General features: G+C 42.0%; 4 protein-coding genes across 14 annotated transcripts in view; 1 reads left to right on the top strand and 3 right to left on the bottom strand.

Annotated features, from left to right (window-relative positions):
- ralgps2 (Ral GEF with PH domain and SH3 binding motif 2) overlaps positions 1 to 3,218 on the bottom strand; it is an 81,475-nt gene extending 78,257 nt beyond the window's left edge. For all 9 annotated transcript variants that reach the window (XM_044361313.1, XM_044361320.1, XM_044361312.1 and 6 more), the window contains exon 1: positions 2,910 to 3,218. The gene's annotated coding sequence lies outside the window, so the exon portion shown is untranslated. The remainder of the gene's footprint in view (positions 1 to 2,909) is intronic.
- Positions 3,219 to 4,074: 856 nt separating this feature from the next.
- LOC122988746 (cytochrome c oxidase assembly factor 7) lies at positions 4,075 to 6,028 on the bottom strand. Of its 2 annotated transcripts, none has more exons than XM_044361328.1 (4): positions 5,952 to 6,028; positions 5,596 to 5,722; positions 5,334 to 5,474; positions 4,075 to 4,788 (listed from the first exon to the last, which is right to left on the bottom strand). In XM_044361328.1, exons 2-4 carry the CDS (start codon positions 5,699 to 5,701, stop codon positions 4,343 to 4,345), a joined length of 693 nt encoding a protein of 230 aa, XP_044217263.1. In that variant the 5' UTR covers positions 5,702 to 5,722; positions 5,952 to 6,028; the 3' UTR covers positions 4,075 to 4,342. The 2 variants fall into 2 exon arrangements, with proteins under 2 accessions (XP_044217263.1, XP_044217262.1); XM_044361327.1 differs by having other exon boundaries at positions 5,850 to 5,994.
- Positions 6,029 to 6,058: 30 nt separating this feature from the next.
- Positions 6,059 to 12,756, top strand: zyg11 (zyg-11 family member, cell cycle regulator). The gene is made up of 17 exons (XM_044361311.1): positions 6,059 to 6,490; positions 7,160 to 7,325; positions 7,691 to 7,902; positions 8,014 to 8,331; positions 8,484 to 8,597; positions 8,686 to 8,802; positions 8,894 to 9,034; positions 9,227 to 9,403; positions 10,427 to 10,491; positions 10,590 to 10,689; positions 10,786 to 10,836; positions 10,932 to 11,093; positions 11,292 to 11,339; positions 11,442 to 11,639; positions 11,724 to 11,776; positions 12,319 to 12,416; positions 12,556 to 12,756. The coding sequence occupies exons 1-17, from the start codon at positions 6,467 to 6,469 to the stop codon at positions 12,744 to 12,746; spliced, it is 2,235 nt and encodes a 744-aa protein (XP_044217246.1). The 5' UTR covers positions 6,059 to 6,466; the 3' UTR covers positions 12,747 to 12,756.
- A 1,888-nt stretch (positions 12,757 to 14,644) lies between these two features.
- echdc2 (enoyl CoA hydratase domain containing 2) lies at positions 14,645 to 19,844 on the bottom strand. 2 transcript variants are annotated; one of them, XM_044361325.1, is made up of 11 exons: positions 19,533 to 19,844; positions 18,472 to 18,539; positions 18,299 to 18,386; positions 18,110 to 18,196; positions 17,923 to 18,015; positions 16,933 to 16,989; positions 16,754 to 16,816; positions 16,536 to 16,660; positions 15,892 to 15,942; positions 15,735 to 15,782; positions 14,645 to 15,309 (listed from the first exon to the last, which is right to left on the bottom strand). In XM_044361325.1, exons 1-11 carry the CDS (start codon positions 19,756 to 19,758, stop codon positions 15,232 to 15,234), a joined length of 984 nt encoding a protein of 327 aa, XP_044217260.1. In that variant the 5' UTR covers positions 19,759 to 19,844; the 3' UTR covers positions 14,645 to 15,231. The 2 variants fall into 2 exon arrangements, with proteins under 2 accessions (XP_044217260.1, XP_044217261.1); XM_044361326.1 differs by lacking the exon at positions 19,533 to 19,844 and having other exon boundaries at positions 18,299 to 18,402.
- Positions 19,845 to 20,417: the final 573 nt, after the last annotated feature.

Here is a 20,417-nt window from a genome sequence, read left to right as displayed (position 1 = left end):
AACGCTCCCAGAATATGTATAGCATCTAGAAGCAGGCTACAAGATGACTGCTTGTGCACTCAGAAGGAAAATGAAAGTCAACTAGTGAGCTGCACTAAATCATGATGGCTCAATATACTGTTACACACAGACACATGCTGCATCTAGGAACATTTCACATAAACTGTGCAGTGAAGATGATGTAATACAGACCAGATAAAACATGAGGAAGACCAGGGGTTGCACTTGATGACGCAAAACCCCTACAGTGTTTTATCCCTTTCTCTTGTATACACATGGCTCTGATTCGGAGAGAGGGGAGTTTCATTTCACACACACTCAGATGTAATCTCTATCTAATCACATTTGCAGGCCTTGGACAGAGCAGTTACACCACAGTGCTGAACAGATGGGCTTACGTACACTAGGCATCTCTGGGATTAGCCAAGCCCAGAAGGTGGAGGTGGTATGTAGAGTTACCGAGGGGACAGTTTTTAAAACATATCTGGTGCTCAAATGAAGTTGAGGGAACTCTTATCCAAACAGCCGAGCTGATAAGGTATATGGAGATAGTAGTATTACGCCCGGGTAAGTGTTATGAATGATTTTCTCCCTCTGATTGCAACATGATCAACTGTTTCAATGGAGAGCTGTTGCAAAAGACAAATCATGTAGCCACAGATAATTATGTGTGAAACGCAAAGTGATTAAAATAAAAATAAAGAAAGCCCTCTACCCATGTGACCTTCAGCATATCCTCCAGGCACACACACTGTTTCTGTTGGCAAGCAACAGATACGCAACGTGACTTTTTTTTCTGTTTACAGTCAGGAAGAGAGACAAAGAACAGGAAAAACCCCAAAATACACAATGATAATTCAATGCCGCATTTGTACATATGTAGTATGGATGGGTCTTGTGTTGCTTCAGACAGACTCGCGGAAATCTCCACACTGAACAGAATACTGAATCAACTATATTTTATTGGATTAAGTTCTAAGCTCTCTAGTACTAGAGCTACTTTGTAAACCTTTTAGATGTACCCTGTACATTCACTGACCACCGTCCTGAAGGCTAAACTTTTACACAATTCACAGCTTCCTCCTCGGTTTGGCCTGAATCAAATGAAATAAAAAGGAAGATTCAAAACAGATTTCATCTCAGACATATAGAGGTACTGAGGACCTCTAGCATGTGGAAAGAATTGGATTTCATCTCCCCCTTTGGACTGAACTTTACCTGTAGTATTATCTAACCACTCAATCAAACAATGCTTTCAGAACTGGTATGACCGCTATCGTCAACACTATCTAATGAATAAACACATTCTGCATCTATTTCACTATTTAAAGAAGGCAGCTGAGGCCAAATGAGATTGCTTCAGTCTTTTTCTGCACAACGCGACACCACAGTACTGTAAAAGCACGCCAGTCATGAGTCTGAACCACTGACCTCTGGGTCATATGTTAAGTGTTGAGAACAGCAGCGCCACACAGCAACACTAAATATCGATATGGAACATTCCTTAGAGTCTTTTAAAATGGGGTGAGAGCGGTGGCCAACGTCACACAGGACACTGACAAAGAGTGTGTTAGATAGGAGGTTTGAGCAGAGGGAGGCTTTGTTTATGAAAAAGGCGGACTAATAGTGAAGAGGGACGAGTACTAATTCTGCTTGACAGCTAATAGAGCTGGCCCACTCAAGTGTGTGCGTGGATATTCTTGACCCCACAAATTAAGGAAACAAAATGCAAACAACCACACAGGAAGAAATAAAAACTGTGTCATTGGAGGAATTCAATTGAGTTCTTTAGATTTTAATAATGCAGCTTTTTGACAGAACATGTTATCAGACCCCCCATTTTATAAATCTAAGTGTCTGGCATTGAGTTACAATAAACAGATATGTAATTGAAGGCCATCACTCTTCATACTAATAGTATCGATCCACAATGAGATTATATTAATGGAGGAAGACAGGAAGAATAGCTCAAGTGAAAGCCTTAACTGGGAGCCCCACCAGCTGAACTTGCTCATGCTCTAAAAGTTACCCTCATTTAAATCATTTCAGGGAATCGGGGTCGCCTTTACTAAACTGAAAATACCTTCACGACTAGCCTCCTGCGCCTATTTCTACTACCAGAAGATGCTATGGCTAAGACAAGACAGGCTATGGCTGTGCACAGTATTGTTCGTGGGTGAACCCACGCCACACCCAAAGCACTCCCCGGAGAGCAGCTGTGCGGGGGGTTCACCGCCAACGAGCTATCCGGAGCAGAGCGCCTGCAGTGTGTAGGCTGCAGCTAAATAAGCTCTGCTGGGCTAACAGCACAAATGGGTCGACATTAAGTCCCCCGTCTCCCTAAACAGCAGCGAACTGTGCGGCGACTTAAGTAAACAAAGTAAGGCTGCACGGGAGGAATCACAAATTGCCAACTCACTGACTCTATCCCACTCTTTTCTCTCTCAGGTTTCCATTATTAGCATGTTGCAAATCTCGCTAGCCCGATTCGTTAGCTTGGTGAGGGAGCGCATGATTTATTACCAGCAATATATCAAACTTCGCCAGTGGCGCTTCTTGGTGTGTGCGGTGGGCCGACCGTGTATTCACGTGGGTGGCGGAGAATAATAAAATAATGGATAAAATAAACCCACTAAATCCAGCTGCAGATGCACTGCATTACAAAAAAACAGCACTAGTCCTGCACAACATTTCTCTCACATCTCCTTGTGCCCTCCTCTTGATGGATGCCGATTTACTTTGATAAGGGAGCATCCTGCACATAAAAACAAACACACCCAAAACCATCCGTGGGGGCTTAACGTTACGTTAGCTAGCTAACCTAACCCCAACTCGACGGTTGGGGAGTGATTTACTAAATGATGTCGCAGACGATAACAAAGTTTGCCTCGCAGTGCATTGTAACTCACCGAAGTGCGCCGTTTTTCCTCTTTCTTCTTCTGATATTCCAGTGGGCTCATCAGAAGACAGTAGACTACAGTTTTCAGGCTAACGCTCAGCACACAACGACGCGCCTCGCAACAGCTGTGCTCTGTTTTGAATGAGGACGAGATGCGCGGAGGACGGGCGGAGCTTGCAGCGTCCGCCCATCATCTAGACCAGCATCCAGACGGACTTAGTTTGGTTATATACACACAGCTTTTGAGAACGTCCACATTATATGTAGGTTATGTACAATGTCGGTTGAAATCTTGATAGACGAGGATGCTATTGTTGTACCAGACTGGACCGGTTAAGAGCACTGTGTGAATTGAAAAGAGCGCAAAGTTCATGTCCTTTATTCTTACTCCCTCTTGTGGTCCAACCACCGCTGTGCCCTAATGCAGTGATTCTCAAAGTGAGGTCCGGGGACCCCAGTAAACAGGGGAATCATTTATTTTCACTATATTTCCATCCATAAGTAACACAATGACAGAATATATGACTACTCTGGTCATGGGTTTCATACACTTTCTGCAATAAAACATCTAAAAGCAAAAATCTTATCAGATGGGGGTCTATGGGACAAAATCTTAACAAATTGGGTCCGTGGTCTAATTTGTGTCAGTTTAGGGGTCCTTGACGTGAAAAACTTTGGGAACCATTGTGCCTCAATTAGCTCCAGGACAGTATATATTTGTACTGTTGTGAACAATTCAAACGTATTTATCAAAATATATATACATGTTCACCAGTTTTAATTAAATTGTCCCCTTTTTTCCCTGCAGACATTTTGACTGATCGTCAGGAAAAGCACAGGTGTTAAAAACATTAATGGTCACTAAGCAGCTTGAAAATTTGCCTTCAATCATTTTGTTATTGACAATATATGTACTGTATTTATGGTCCATTTCCACAGGGTTTTGATGAAAATAAATTTAAATAGAATATTTTTAAAAATGTCTATATTCTGCAGATGGTGCTATACATGATAATGAAATACACAATAGATATCCATACACAATACTGTATGTAGGTTGATGAGACTAACTGATGCAGTGAGTTTAAACTGCCCATTAAACCTGTAAGTTCATTAACTTTTATGAGACAAATCATACACTTTTAAATGCATATTTGATAACCAACTGCTGTACATGACATTTAAAATAATTTTTTATTGCTTTTACATTTTCTTGTATACATTTGACTGACTACAGTAATAAGTTAAACGGGCTCTCTGAATCCACAGTAAATGACACAAACAGACCCATTTAAGCATTCTATTATAAACTAATAACAGACCATCTACAAGCTTTGAACCCCCTGAACAGGCCTGAACACACACATAGGCTTGTTCACAACAACCTGACTGAACACCACATGTGGAGACAAACCAGCACCAAGTTAATTTATTGAAAGTGTTTCACTCTCCAAATTTGAGCTGCCTTTCCTTCTCTAAACCATGCAGCTCCCTCGCTCGATTCTTAAGCTCCTCTGCTTTCTTGTCATTCTTCTCTGTACCATCCCCAAGTTTGTACATGCGACTTGCGTTGGCGCAGCCCCACACATGTCCCAGCTCACAAGCCCTGTTGGCATACTTAAAGGCTTGAGTCATATCTGGTGGCAACCCTTTGGAGTTACCCTCAATGAAAAGAGCACTGAGGTTAAAGCAGGAAGGAGCAAAGCCACCCGCGCAGGCCTTCTCATAGTACTGCCGAGCTGCCGTAAGGTCCGGTTGTCCTTCCATAGCTCGTCCATCGTGAGCTAACAGGCCGACGTTATGACAGGCATCTATGGACTTCTTTCCTCCAGCATTACAGGAGCGGATGAAGCAGGAGTAGGCTTTTTGCAGACATTCAGTCACTCCACCTGGTGCAAAGATTTAGGAGATTGATGGAGATCTTAGCACTCTAAAGAAGTAATCTAAGTACTCACATCCCTCCCCTGAATGATAATAAATACATAGATTGTTTTTTTAATTAAATGTTAAGTCTAAAAAATATTTTAAAAAATAAACAAAATGTCCATCACAAGCCACCAGAGGCCAAACTGTTGTCATGCTTAAATAGTAAAACAAGAAAATCCTCAACAGCATCAAACAGCAAATGTTTTTTTAAAGCATTTATCTGATCACAATATAAATTTGATTAATTTCTTTAAAATCAGCTAACTAATCATTTCAACACACATTTCTATGTTGTAAGTGGTCCGGTTAGTACCCCATATAAAACTCCAACAAAGCACCAAACTTTATGATGGTACCATATGTTTTGCTTGTAAAACCTCATATTGTGCTGTAACCAGTAAATACAGTACAAACATAAAAGTCAAGATCTAAAATAACATTAAGGACTTTGCTTGAGTACTTCATGTCACAGTAATGTGTCAACCAATAAGCCACATTGCAGGTGTACCTTTGCCTGTGATATGGTAAGCTCCCAGTTTATAGCAGCTCTCTCCAAAACCATTTGTCTCACAGTTATGTTTGAGCACTTGTGCCGTGGATTCGTAGTTTTTCTTCACCCCTTCCAAGTAATCGGCGAGCCTTTGGCACCCTAAGAAAGACATGTGACAGAAGAAAGGACATCTTAAACAACAAGGCAAAGTTATCAAACACAATTCACTCATCCTCATCTCCAGCTGGGGGCTTTCAGCACCACTGAGCAGGGTTTTTACCTTCAGGATCCTTCTCTTTGTAGCACTGGAAGCTGTACTCCACTCCCAAATTGTCCAGAAACTGTTTCACCTCATTCTCATCTTCAAAGTTTATGAGTCCAGCCATGCTTCAACTTGCGCTTCTGCCCTTTAAATGTACAGCAAACACATGTGCCGAAGGCTTAGTGCCCACTACCTCCACTGTTGCTTGTGACCTTGCAGTGGGATGAATGAGCGATGTTACAAAAGCGTTTCCTGAGTTAAAAAAAACTCACAACAGATGCCTGCCCTTAACTTCGGGTTGTTATTAAAACGCACTATAATTACAACTGTAATCGTTTTCCTTTGATAAAACAGAAAAGGGACTTAATCCTGACTTGGTCATGCGTCTCTTCAGCAGATAAACTCTTCCGGGGTCCATAACCATCCCTCCTAACGGGCTTCCGTAGTCCAGCCCCCTGAGTAATGTACTTCCAGTGCTGTGACCTTTACTGTATGTCTAGTCAAAAATAGACCTAGCTGCCCGCTGTGGAAACTATATTCTCCACCCGGGTCCTTTCTTCGGTCGCTGCATTGATTTGTCGATATATTTTAAACATGAATTCCTGCACAGCAGACAGCTGTCAACATTTTTTCTCAGAGAGCGATTTTCCGCAACGGAGGAAACAACAAGTGAGCTAGCTGACTAGCTCGTCGTCCTGTGCTCCTGTTTGCTGTCCAGTAGATTAGTATAACAACAGACTCTCAGACAGGTGATCGCTGCAAACTGAAACGACTGAAAACGGAGCCGCTCGACGGCCAGCACGCAAAGACACCTGCGTTTTGTTTTTTAAGGAGGAAGACACCAGTCTCTGTTGCATAAGCTACAACTAACGCTAGACTTTTTTAAACCATGGCCTGCAGTATCCTAAACACGGTGAGTTTCACTTTCGTCTCCAGGTAACTTGTGTGAGTTATGTGTCTGTGCTCTGTAGTTTGCAGGCTTTACACACACGGTTTCCTAGTACAGAGAAGTTTGAAAAAGGAACCAGTCAGTCAGTTATCGTAAGCACAACAACACTCCAGTTTTAGCCAGAAATTAGGGTTGAAATTACATTAGAGTTTTCCATAGAAGAATGAATTCCCGTGGTTGGAATATAACAACACAAATATCTTTTGCATGCCATGTTGCTGTTCTAATCGATAATAGAGAAGCCAACTAAGATGATTATATTTAGCAGGTTCCACACACCTGAGGCACAGTTTTCCAGCACACACATTCACACAGATACTTATAGGAAACTATCTTGATGAGCTAACAAAAGCCATAAACACAGTTGATATCTTCACTAGTCAGTTTTTTATTACATTGCTAGGAATGTTGTTATTCTTGTAATTCGTGTCTATGTACTATTGAGTACAACAGATGAACAGCTATGTTTAGAATGTCAATATTGAACCGATGTGCTCTACAATACCCAAAGTAAGAATAAGTAAGAGTAAAATATACAATGAAGAAAAGTTCAGGTGAGGTATGTTTCTGTGCTCAGTCACTACAACATGTGGTTATGTCAAACATCAACAAACATCTTGCTTTTGTCTTCAGGATGAGGCATCTCCAGCGTCTCTGACAGACCTGTGCCTCACCTATGTGAGCCAGAACCTGGAGCGTTTCTGTGTGAAGCGTCCCGATGCCTCTCTGTGCTTCAGAGAGGCTGTACTCTTCCCACAGGAGCTGGCAGACCAGCTGCTGGCCAAGATGGCCACTGAAGGTAACCTCCAAAAACACTCCTGAATGACGAAAGTTGGTGATTTCTGACTCTACACAACCACAAGACTAAAACTCCAATTTATAGTCTGCTTTTTACAAAATGAAAACCTTCTGTTTAACCCTTGATGAAAATGAAACTTCTTAAATTGCATACATCTCCTGAACGATGTTCAAAATCCTCTTCCATAGCCTTCTAAATTAAGAAAAATGTGTAAAATCTTTGAGCCACTGAATCTGATGTTATGTTATCATACAAACCAAAACTCAGCTCTAGATAAGCAGAGGTAGACTTGTGCAAGGCTCAGTTCTGTTCGGTCCTACTGAAATCCCAAAGTTGCACCTTAACATGAGTTTGGTCCACTACAGGTCTGTTGAATGACAGCACAGTGGGTGTGTTTCGGAACTGTGAATACCTGCGGCTGAGGCGAGCGTGCATCCGTACTGCTCGTATATCTGCAGAGGCCTTCAAGAGAGCGCTCTGTCCTCATAGATTACTGGAGCTGGATGCTGCCAGGGTCAATGCAGACCTCACTATTCCTGATATTCTGAAGGGACTGGCCACCAATAAATATTGTCAGGTAAGAGTATGTCAAGTAATGTGAGGGGAAAAAAAACCTTAAGCCTAAATGAACTGAATATGATGTGGTTGCACTCATCTGTTTGTTGTTTTTTCCTCACACATCCTGCAGGAGTCCCTCCAGCGACTTGTCCTAACAGGTCTCACCATGTCCTCTCTGGAGGAACCAATCCGGCATCGCTTCAGCTCCCTCCGGGGCCTGCGCTCCCTCTCTTTAGCGAACGTAGACTTCTATGACTCTGGGCTAGTAGACGTGTGTTCCCTGCCTCGGCTGGAGAGCCTCGATCTCTCCAACACCTCAGTCACCAACCTGAGCCCACTGCTGGGCCTGAAGGAGAGGCTGCGCTCACTAACGCTACACCAGCTGAAAAGGCTGGAGATGAGCACCGCTCAGCTGCTGGGAGTCATTGGCCAGTTGGATGTATTGCAGGTTTGTGGAAGAGTGGAGCTGAGTGTGGCGCTTGTGTTAAATCTGTTTGTATTTGTTTATTGAGAAAAATACTTTCTTTGTGATTTCACAAGCCATGCTTTTGTGTGTGTGTGTGCGTGTTGCTGGGTGTGTGTGAAACCCTGCCTGTGCAGCACCTGGATATCAGTGATGATAAACAGTTTACCTCTGACGTGGCTCGTCAACTGCTCGGACAGCCAGGGATCCTGCCCACTCTCGTTTCCCTGGATGTGTCGGGGAGGAAACAGGTGTGTGTCTCTCTTTGAGTATTTCAGTTAACTTGCAAATAAAACATACCGGTTGTCGAGAACGTTTTTTAATGTGTAAATGTTGCAGGTGACAGATGCCGCTGTTAAGGCATTTGTTGACGAGAGACCAGGGATGACCTTTGTGGGACTTCTGGCCACAGATGCTGGTTTTTCTGACTTCCTCTCTGGAGAAGGAAACCTAAAAGTAGGAATAGATGCATACATTAACACTGATAACTGTGCATACAAATTCAGGTGTGCTAAACCGTTGTTTTGTTTTTGTTGTGTTTGAACAGGTAACAGGGGAAGCCAACGAGACCCAGATCTGCGAGGCACTGCGTCGCTACAGCGAGAGAGAAGGTTTTGTGAGAGAAGCTCTGTTTCATCTGTTCAGCCTCACACATGTCATGGAGAAACCACGGCCTGACATCCTTAAGGTCATTATTTCTACTGTAATTATTTTATGCATCATGCATTACCACATATTTATTTGATGTGTCAGCCACATTTCCTCCCCTCATAGAGCTGATTTATAGTATTGTGTCAAAACCCTACCCCTCTCCACCACAAGTTCCTCATCTGTCTAGTGAAACATAATTTAACTTCCTTCTTCTCTTTGGGTTTTCTAGTTGGTGGTTTTAGGTATGAAGAATCATCCTGCCACTCTGAATGTCCAGCTGGCAGCCAGTGCCTGTGTGTTCAACCTGACGAAACAGGACCTGGCAGCAGGAATGCCAGTCCGGTTGTTAAGTACCGTCACTCAGCTTCTTCTGGAGGCCATGAGGACTTTCCCCAACCACCAACAGGTAGTTTTATGAATTTTGTTATCCCTGTGGGTAATTCATGTTTATGTACTTGTTGAGTACAACTGTAGATTCCCAGAGCTGTGCAGAGTGAAAGACTTGTAAAAAGCATCATGTTAAAAAATATTAGGTGTTAAAGTTAGGTTTACACTTCAGACTTTTTACCCTGAAGTATTTCAGCCACCTGTGTAAATATTCATTTGCACAGAACCTTCTTGTTTGGATAAATAAGTTTCAGACATAACATACATGAAGCAACAAAATCCTCAGCTGCAGTTGGTCACAAACAAGACAGAAGTAATAATTCGAGTGTGATCTGGGGTTGTCTGGGGTTAGAGGGTAAGCATGCAGGTGCACATGCTGGAACACCAGTAGGACTTTCCATCTCTCTGTAGGTTGGGAAACACCCACATACCATCATTAAATTGTGATAACCTGAAAATCCTGTTGTGTTGGGGAACACCCCACAACAACAAAAAAGTACAGCTTCCTTTTTTTTGCTTTCTTTACCATGGCAATAAGGGTTTTATACATGCAAATATAAAACATAGTGCAGTTCAGGTCCATTGGGTGTTTTGTTAACCAGTAAAACAAATGTTAATCAGTGTAGCCTTCACTGGAACCAAACGCAGGGATCTGGTTAGAACTGTATTATGGATTAGTTATTGCAGAAAGTAACATGTAAAGTCAAATGGCTTATGCATAATGATACAGGATGTGGTATTAAAACAAAATAAAAGAGCAATACAAATGCAACTGAATAAAAGGGGCACAAGAAAAACAGCATACATAATGTTAACTTTAATATGTTTTTAACTACAGAATTGCATAGACCAAGATAACTACTGTTTTGCCCTGCACAGGCTCTACATCAGACATGATAGAATATTTCTGTACATACCTTTTATTAACACTGTGGAGTAAAACAGAACTGATGAGGAGAGTATGTTTAGAGATCTTGTGAGCTCATTGTAGTCAGAGTTTGAGGTTTTGCACTGATGCCTGTTCTGGTTTCTCTGTCTTCAGCTGCAGAAGAATTGTCTGCTGTCTCTGTGCAGTGATCGCATTTTGCAGGAGGTCCCTTTTAACAGGTGAGAAATACACATTTAGTTAAAACATAAAACCAAATCTGCCAAAAGAACTGTATGATTATAATAGAAATGTTTTTCTTTCACTTCCTGTTATCAAGGTTCGAAGCTGCCAAACTAGTGATGCAGTGGCTCTGCAACCATGAAGACCAGAACATGCAGAGGATGGCTGTGGCTATCATTTCCATACTGGCTGCTAAGGTATATATTGCGTAGATGTGTTAATATCACACATGTAGTTGTTCATGCATTCTATACACGTGTCGAGTTAAACTCTTAGATGTTTGTCTTTCCCAGTTGTCCACAGAGCAGACGGCTCAGCTTGGAGAAGAGCTGTCCATAGTCAAGGTAAGATTCTCATCTCTGCTGTATTCTCTCTGCCTTTAACTAATTTACCGAAAAAGCCAAATTTTCAATGCAAATATGCTCTTTTCCGCCCGCAGCAACTGCTCCACATTGTGCGTCAGAAGGCTACTCAGGGCACGGTGGACGCCACCCTCAAATTTACACTCAGCGCACTCTGGAATCTTACCGATGAATCGCCAACAACTTGCCGCCATTTCATCGAGAACCAGGGACTGGACCTGTTCATTAAAGTTCTAGAGGTACACTGACATGTCAGCATGTTCATGTAAATAAACGATAAGCATACGTACAAAACAGCTTAAAGCTGATTACTGTGCTAGTTAATCATCACCCTTAATCACATGTTGGTTTGTTTAAGTATGTATGCCTGTTGGGCCGGCTGACTCACTGTTGTTTTGTATCCATACCACCCCCTCCTCCCCCAACCCTCTCTGCAGTCCTTCCCCAATGAGTCCTCTATTCAGCAGAAGGTTCTAGGTCTGTTGGTGAGTTAACTGCTTTTTTATATACCCTGTAGAAAAACTGAATATTGAATAAATTAACAATATAAAGATATCATTATTCCCTATTCGCCCTTTGTTGTGTAGAACAACATAGCGGAGGTCGGGGAGCTGCACGGAGAGCTGATGGTGCAGGGCTTCCTGGACCACATCAGCACTCTGCTGCACAGCTCAGAGGTGGAGGTGAGCTACTTCGCCGCAGGCATCCTCGCACATCTGACGTCCCGAGGAGAGAAGGCCTGGAAGCTCAGTCCCGATCTTCGATCATCACTGTTGGAACAACTGGTAGGAATGAGCATCATGCACATAAATATGCATGTTTTTTGAAAAGTTGGTTTTTGAGTCTCATGCATTTGTGTGTCTCTCCAGCATTCCGTTATTATGAAGTGGCCCGCACCAGAGTGTGAGATGGTGGCCTACAGGTGAGATGCAGTTTCTCCATAGTATTTATAAAGAAGGGAATCGATTACATTAAAGGAAGTAAGTTCATAGCTTAAGTGTTGAGGTGTTTACAGAAGAGCTGAGTTATCAGGTGTTTCTTAAATGCACCATTGAACAGGTTGTCAATAAGATGCTCAAAGTGCATCTGAACTTTTTCATGGATTTAAGAGACATTTAGCCTTATATGATGGTGAGATTAGACTTATTAATCATTATGACCAAAACCTTTATCTAGTATTACTGACAAAAGGAGAATAAACAAAAATAACAGAAATAAACACTTGCTCGAGTGATAAAATGACGATTTGGGGTCTTTCTGACAGATGAATTCAAATGATCTGTTTTAAGAGGACACCTTGAAAAACAAGTCTGTAAAATGTTCTGCATACTTAACTTTATGTTTTATTTATTTATGTTTGTGTGAGTTGTTCTAATAAGGCTATAGACAATCAAATTGTCAAAACCATAGCATAAACTTCTGACATACATAGTAAATATATTCTTATCGTCTTTCATTCTGTAGGTCATTTAACCCCTTCTTTCCCCTACTGGAGTGCTTTCACACCCCTGGTGTCCAGCTGTGGGCTGCCTGGGCCATGCAACATGTCTGCAGCAAGAACGGTGAGACACAAATACATACATGCACATACAAAACTAAGTGTGATTCTGGTAATATACACTTCACACTTCCTTTTACTGACATCAGATAAGGCAGTTACTTTCTCACATATTGATATCGTGTGAACCTGTGTGTCTGCAGCCGCTCGCTACTGCAGCATGTTGTTGGAGGAAGGCGGCCTACAGCAGCTTGAGCAAGTTCATACACACCCACAGACGCACAAAGATGTCAAACTGTTGGCTGAGAGCATTCTGGAGAGCCTACAGCGCCACAGAGCCCGCACCGGCCAGCCTGCACTTACGCACACAAGTCGCCGCCCGCCGCCACAATAACCTCACAGAGGTAAAGACGCACACACACACACAGAGACACACACACACACTAGTAGTCATTTAGCATTTCACCCCTCACATTGGCTGGAGATTTTTCATTCTTTTACATTTTCTCTTTCAGAAAATGATGCTCCCTGACCAAGAGGAGGACATAAGCTGAGTCCCACCACAGAGGGGATTTTGTATTTGTGTGTATGCATATCGCACACACAAACACTCGTATCAAGTATCCCCAGAAAATATACATAAAAGGACGGAGACTTTGCAGTTCTTTGCACACACACTAACCTTATTTATTTTCATTGTGTTTGTTTCAAAACAAAAATATTTCTGTGTGCTAATCTTGTGATTAAAAAAAAAAAAAAAAAAAAAATTCAACTGTTGGTTTAAGCTCAAATCTCAACATCTCTTGTTGGTCAGACATCGGAATCATGATGATTTTTATACCAAAAACACATCAGTGCATACATACGAATCTCAGTTTAAGATCAAGCCCCCCCCCCCTCTCCAAAAGCTCAGCTGAGGGTCGACACCCTCCGGACCCTGTATGTTACTGAGGGTTCTGGTTTGTCTAAATTGGTTGATTAGCTCATTAAATATACGCATGACGCTGCTGTGAGCTCAAGCATGCTGGAGTTTGTCTGAATGCTTGTACTGTTCATTTTAGGAATGCCTGCCTTTTCTTTTGTTTATAGCAGTGTTCTATTCACTGAAACCCATGCCTCTGGGTCTGCAATAGTACTGTTGCTCTCCTCTTCATTTAGTCTTTTATCAGCTAATGCCTTTGATTTGATGTGACGGGACACTTGCCTAGGGTGTGTTCAGTGGGTTCAAATGTTCAAACATTACAGAGGAAAACCTAACTTATAGAGAAATAATATATCTTTGAGAAGATCCAGTGCTTTTTCTTTTCTAAATAAACCGTATCAGTTGCGAAATTACACCGAATTAATGCTGCGGCCATTCGATAATGTCTGGTGAGTACAAAAGTCCTTTCTGGACACAAATGGCAATAATGATGTGGTCAGTATAGTTATGATGGATGTACATATGTATTGAGTCACAGCTGTTTTTCTCTTTGAGGAAACTGTTTATATATTATTGGTATGTTCACTGTGCTTCCTAATGTGTCAGAGTGTCTTAAAGACAGAGGCAGCACTTCTGTTGAGCATGTGTGTATGTACGTCTGTACAGGTAGCTGCATCTTAAAGAGTGTATGTAATTTGTACATAATAGAAGATGGCAAAGAAATAGTAATGGTTTGTTTAGGACCGGTTGAACTGGTTGCATGGAAATTATTATATTGTATGTTCCATTGTTTGTCTGACTTCCCGTTAATTAGGTTTTTTTTTTTTAAAGCGGGGTAAACAAAGGAGGAATGTTATTTACCCAGGAGAGAGCGTAGGTGGTGTTATCAGAAGTATTCAAGGTTATTTTTCTGTGCTCTGAAATGGCCGTGTGACTTTAGTATCCACCAGGATGTAATCTACCAGATATACGTCTGCTGTCCAGAGAAGCCAGCTGACCTTGATGCCCATATTCTCCTTTTTCATCTGATGTCTTGATTCTCATAAAGGCTCCCGTCATCGTTCTCTATGCAATCCAAGTCGGTGTTGCTGTCAAAGCCCTGATATAGTGATGACAAATTTTGAGGAAAAGTGGGTCTTTGCTTCAGCAGGTATACCAGTGGTAAAACTTATATGAATGGAAATAAAAATAAAATATTGGGCTACAAAGGGCAATGGTACACTAAAACAGCCACACACATCACCTCATCTGCTCAGTGAGTTATGGCCTTACTGTGTTCTTTAAACCAGGTGTCGTTTTATAAGCTTGCTTCTTATGCATAGGTCCTGAGCAGATAGAAGAACCTGTTTTTTTGTTTTTTTGTTCTTTCCTGTTGCTCCTGTTTACCTTGGATTGTTTAGTTGAGCCGCTGAACATCGCCCGGGATGAAGGCCAGTTTTTGGCAAAAATGTAATTAAGATGGAAGATGCAAAAGTGTGGATACTGTATGTCTGCTATGACTGTGCCATGTTGCTGCTGAGAGTCATGTTTTCAAGTTTGGAAATAAAGAATGTACATTCCCATAAACTGGAGATGACAACTGTGTCGTCTTTTTTTATTCAGTCACCTCACAAAGATGAGCTTCATATCAACCATGAAGTATAGAACGTGTAAGTAAAAGTAAGAAACTGCCATTAGGAAAAGCTTTATTTTTATTCATATTATTTTTATTGTCATATTATGTTGTTGTGTTTTGGATCAAATGAAATCAAATCTGTCTCATCCTGAATATCACAAGTGCAAACAGTCACCACTGGATGGTCACACTGCCCTAAACTAATGTATTGACACTGGCTGGGATGCACACAGACAATCAATGGGAGTTAATTGTCAGACAATCAGACATGGGGTTAGAGAGAGTGCTTTGCCTCTGTGTCTCTCACTTATGAGTCACCGAAACTCAGTGACTCAGAAGTGTTTATTCTCCAGTGTACCGCGGAGGTCTCTTCTCTATAAAGGCAGCCATACCCTCTTGTCTGTCACGCGTGGGAATGACCTGAGAAGAGAGGGCAAATGTTACAGCAGGACAACAGTAATCTGACCACAGATGACCTCCGAGAGTTTCACAAATGTCAGATTAGAGCTGAATGTAACTTAAATTATATGCGCTGCTTATATTGTCATTTTTATGGATAATAAAGTATGTATTAAAGCTCCCGAAAACATGGCCTCAAATCAAATCGAAATATTTTTCTACAACTTTAAATATTCATGACTTAATAAGAAACTATCAAAGTAAAAAAAGCAGCACGCATTTAGTTATTTACTGAGAGTTTAACACTCAAACAAAAACTTCTAACTAAGCAGAAAATTGTGTTTGTGTAGGACCTGATTGCTCATAGTAAAAAGGTGATTGAGAAAATACATTTTCAGGGTCTTTCAAGTATATATATATATATATATATGTACTGGAACTCTTACCCGAGCATAACACATCCTCTCTATTGCCATTGCTGAACTGATGTCGACCTGGAAGAGACAGATCTCAGTCACAACAATCACTGATGTAATAAAAAAATTATTATATATATATATATATATATGTATAAAGAAATGTAATCTATGAATCACAATGTACCTCAAAGCCTCTGTTCATTGCTTCTTTTGCCATACGCACAGCGATAGGAGCCTGGGCAACAGACATGAGACACAATTTGTAAAAACATGTAAAAAAAAAAAAAAACATCTAAAAAAAAATAGAAAAATCACTGAAACATAAAGAGAACGTCTGGTCCTTCTCTTCTAATCCTAGCAGTTTTTCCAAGGAGTCACTTAAATACTACAACAAACATCTAAAGGCTTACACAGCTTATTATCTGCTCCATCCTACCTCCTTTTCATTCAATGCAAACTCCTGTCAATTATTCAATCCACACCGACACCCGCACATGTTTGTGAGTGTGTGTGTGTCGTGCTATTTGTGGTCTGTTTCTCCACTTGACTGCCACTTGGGCCCTGCTGCCGACTGTGGGCATCTGAACTGGAGTGAAAGAAATATGGAACGACAGAGGCCTGCAGAGAGGGAGAGATAGAGAGGGGAAGGTGGTGAAGAAAGCAGCAGGATGGGAAAAAAGAGGAGGACGAAAAAGAGAAGAGACGAGTTGTTGAGAAAGGGGGGGGGGGCAGGGAGCAGGAGGTAAGAGAGCAGGTCCCTTGCCTGGAGGAGGAGGGATGCATCACTATCTGAGCTGTAGCAGAGTGAAAAAGTGAGTGTATTCTAACCTGAGGCAGTATCTCTCTGGCCAGGCTGAGTGCCTCTCTGTAGGCAGCGTCTCCTGTCTGGTTCTGTTCCACAGCTCTGTTTACGAGCCCCATCTCCAGAGCTGTCTGCCCTCCCACACGCCGACCTGATAAACCAACAAAGAGAGAGAGAGAGAGTGACACACAAAGCCCTCGCTGAACGACAAGCATCCTATGTGTCAGTGTTTCTGTCAAACCACCTGTGAAGATGAGCTCTTTGGCCAGAGTCATGCCGACCATCCGCGGTAGACGCTGACTGCCCCCTGCAGGACAAAGCACTTCAAGGTCAAGCTCTTGCAGCTGCTTTGTCTCTTTACTTAGACACTCAGTACTGTGAAAGGTCATTTGTGAGTGCAAGTGTGACCTCTTGTCGTCTTACCCGCCCCTGGGAGCAGCCCCCGTGTTGTCTCAATCAGACCCATCTGTGCAGAATACGCTGAAACACACATACACACACACATACAAAGGACAGTTGAAGGTCTGTACTGCTGGGTGCCATTAAGCCAGGGAGGGCATAAAGTCTGACTGATGCCTCTGTCAGAGGAGCAGACGCAAACACCTGCTCACCTAGCTCCTCAGCGCTCAACCAATCACTGAGCTGCCGGGACTGATTTAACCAATCGCATGTAGATTCAGCTACACGAGCAGTTGGGCAGATGTGTCTGGCCTCAGCAGCTATCATCAGTCCCTGAGCTCATCAACTGATCGTTATTGCGGGGTGAAAAGCCCATATCTCCAAGCTTCTTAGCAGCTAAAAAGAGCAGCCTCAATTTTAGCTTGGCCCTGTTTGTATTTCTGTGGTTTTTAAACAGTTTCATACAGTAAGTCCCCATTAACTCAAAAAAAAAAAAAGGAAGGACATATTACAAAAAAGGAGGGTGTAGCAATTCAAAAAATTCCTAGTTGATGACACTTGAAACATTACAGTGATTACAGTGAAAAAAATGATTTGCAACATAAAAAATGTCCATCAGATAAAGGCATTAGATACAGAAAATAAACTGTAAAAAACTAAAGGAATAAATGAATGACTTCTACATCTTTAAAACTTCTACAACATTACAAATGGGCTCATCTCCTGTTTACACATATCCATTATCCTCTAATCTACACTGATGGGACAGGGGAGTTGTCAGTCTCAAGAAATGGCCCCAAGTGGATTTAACTATCCTCCTCTCTCCTGTTTGGAGTCAACCACTGATCTAATATGACTGGATTAGTGACAGCTGTGAAGAGAGCATGACATCCCCTTTCCAACCTTATTAACATCACCTGAAGGAAAATGAAAGAAGAATGTTAAATGTATTCAAGCTTGACGCAGACTCGCGCAGTTTAAGAGTTGACAGTTGAAGGTTCAGAGTTCACTCACCAGCAGAGCGAAGGTCACAGGCCAAGGCCAGCTCCAGGCCACCTCCCAGAGCTGCGCCATCCACCGCAGCGATGGTCGGCATGGGCAACAACGCTGATGGGACAATAGAATAAACTTAGTCAGGGTAAAAAGGTGAGTTTATTCATCCATCTATCTATCCTTCCATCTTTGTATCTATCTATCTCACCTATCTGAGTCATGAGGGATCGCAGGTTGTGAACAAACAGATCGGACTCAGAGTTGTTCATCAGAGCTCTCTCTTTCAGGTCGGCACCTGTACATACATCAAAACACACACAGTCACCCATCATTTAGACAGTTTTTGATCACAGATGTAGACGACGGGCAAGTTTCAGATGTTCCAGAGAACACTCACCTGCACAGAAAACCCCCGGCACCAAACTCCTGAAGACAACCACACGCACTGCTGAGTCATTGGACAGAGTGGACACCAGCTCCCTCATCTGCACACACAGGACACTGTGTCTCAGTTAGTGTGTGTGTGGTGTGCGTGTGTGTGTGAACATGGCGATGTAGAGGTCTGCTCACCTGTGACACAAACACATGGCCCAGAGAGTTTCTTGCCACATGTCGGCACATCAGCACCTCTGCTATACCTGAGGAAGAGACACAGCAAACAGAGAAAGAGAAGGCAGCAACTAACTATTAACTCTCATAGTTTTTATCAAATTACTGTTTCATCATACTGTTCAATTGTCAAAACTGCTGATCAGCTATTGATTTCAGCACTTTAGGCTGTGATCTTGATGTGCTATATCATGACTTTCTACAGTCAAATCAGTATGGAAGTTGGTTCCTGTTGGGGAAATAAATAAATAGATAGATAGATAAACAAATAGCATATTTCATAATTCCAACTGTATTTATAACTTCATAGTGATGTAATAATTACAGCATTAATCGATTAGTCAATCAACTAAAATTAATAGAAAACAATTTTGATAATTGATAAATAAAAAAATGGCCAAAAATGGGATGTTCCAGCTTTTCAAATGTGAGAACTGGCTGATTTTCCCTGTCTTATATTGTAATTGATTAAATATCTTTGGTTTTTGGACTGTTGGTCAGACAAAAAGGTAATTTGGTGACATTGCCTTGGTTTCTAGGAAATAGCGATGGTCATTTATTCACAATTGTATAATGTTTTACAGACAAAGTGTTTAATCCAAAAAAATAATCAATACTGAAAAAATAATCATTAGTTGCAGCCCTAATTAAAATAATAAAAAAAACTCACTTGATAAGTCATAATTATCAGGTAGTCACGTATTTTTATCTTCTGTTTTTTCATATATTTATTCATTTATTTCCTCGGCAGGAATGGGCTTCCATAAAGTCAAAACATGAATTTCTGAGACATGCTCCTGCCTGATAATGCTTTTCAGCTCAGAAAAACTTTTCAGACGTAAACATTCATGGAAAATTTGTTTAAAATCACAACCGAGTTTTGTAAAATAGATTCTGGTACAGAGTCTAGTTTGGAGAATATTTGACAAGTTTCCTCAATACAAAACCCATTTTAATCCGGAAATACTGAGTCGGTGACAGTGAACGTGGACAACGCTGATCGCATGAAAGTGAATCCCTACCATTGTCCTCCCCATCCAACCGCTTCAGATCCACCTCTACAGCAGCTTCCGCCTCTGTATGCTGCTTACGGCTGAGTGCGCGGCTGTAACCCGTCAGAGAACGACCTCCACCGGCCAGCTGTCGCGTTCTGTCCCGGGGGGTCAGATACGGTGTTCGTGCGTGTGTATCCGGCAGAATTACACCCAACCACCTCGGCCCCACCAGTCTGCAAAGGAGAGTTGTCATGTTTATTTATCATTCGCCGTTAGTGACAGGAAGCTTGTCCGGAAAGTTGCAGGAAGTTTAGTGCAGGTTTCTTCCTGTCTGAGAAGGAGGGACTTGACCGCCCCTGACTGTCAAATCAGCATCAGACAGGTTCATGCAAGGTAGTGGACCTCAGAGATAAAACCTAATGATGCATTGAAAGTAACTTCTATTTTGGTAAATAGGGGGGGATTTTTATACTACCTGATACCACTCACTATTTCACTCAGCAAGACTCAGAGCTGTAATTGTGAAAGTTTATTTTACTTCCTCTGTCCACTCATCCTGTCGTCTGCTCTCTCTCTCTCTCTCTCTCTCTCTCTCTCTCTCTCTCTTTCTCTCTCTCTCTCTCTCTCACACACACACACACACACACGTACACATACACACACACACTGTCCTCCAGCCTGGTGTCCTGTCTCTGGAGTGTCCAGTCGTTGGCCAGACAAAGCAGGGTGTTGAGATAAGGTTTTCCGTCAGGCTGCTCATGTCTAGTCTGACCATGCATTATTGAGCAGGTCTTTACAGGTTATGCAATTACACAGTCAGGCATTGGGTCTGATGGTGCAACAGTCTGAGCAGTGTGTGTGTGTGTGTGTATCCATATGCATGTGATACAGATGGGAGAGACAGATATTGAC

The sequence above is a fragment of the Thunnus albacares genome, chromosome 9, assembly GCF_914725855.1.
Source record: "Thunnus albacares chromosome 9, fThuAlb1.1, whole genome shotgun sequence".
Classification (NCBI taxonomy): domain Eukaryota; kingdom Metazoa; phylum Chordata; class Actinopteri; order Scombriformes; family Scombridae; genus Thunnus; species Thunnus albacares.
This window is presented reverse-complemented; position numbering and strand designations above follow the sequence as displayed.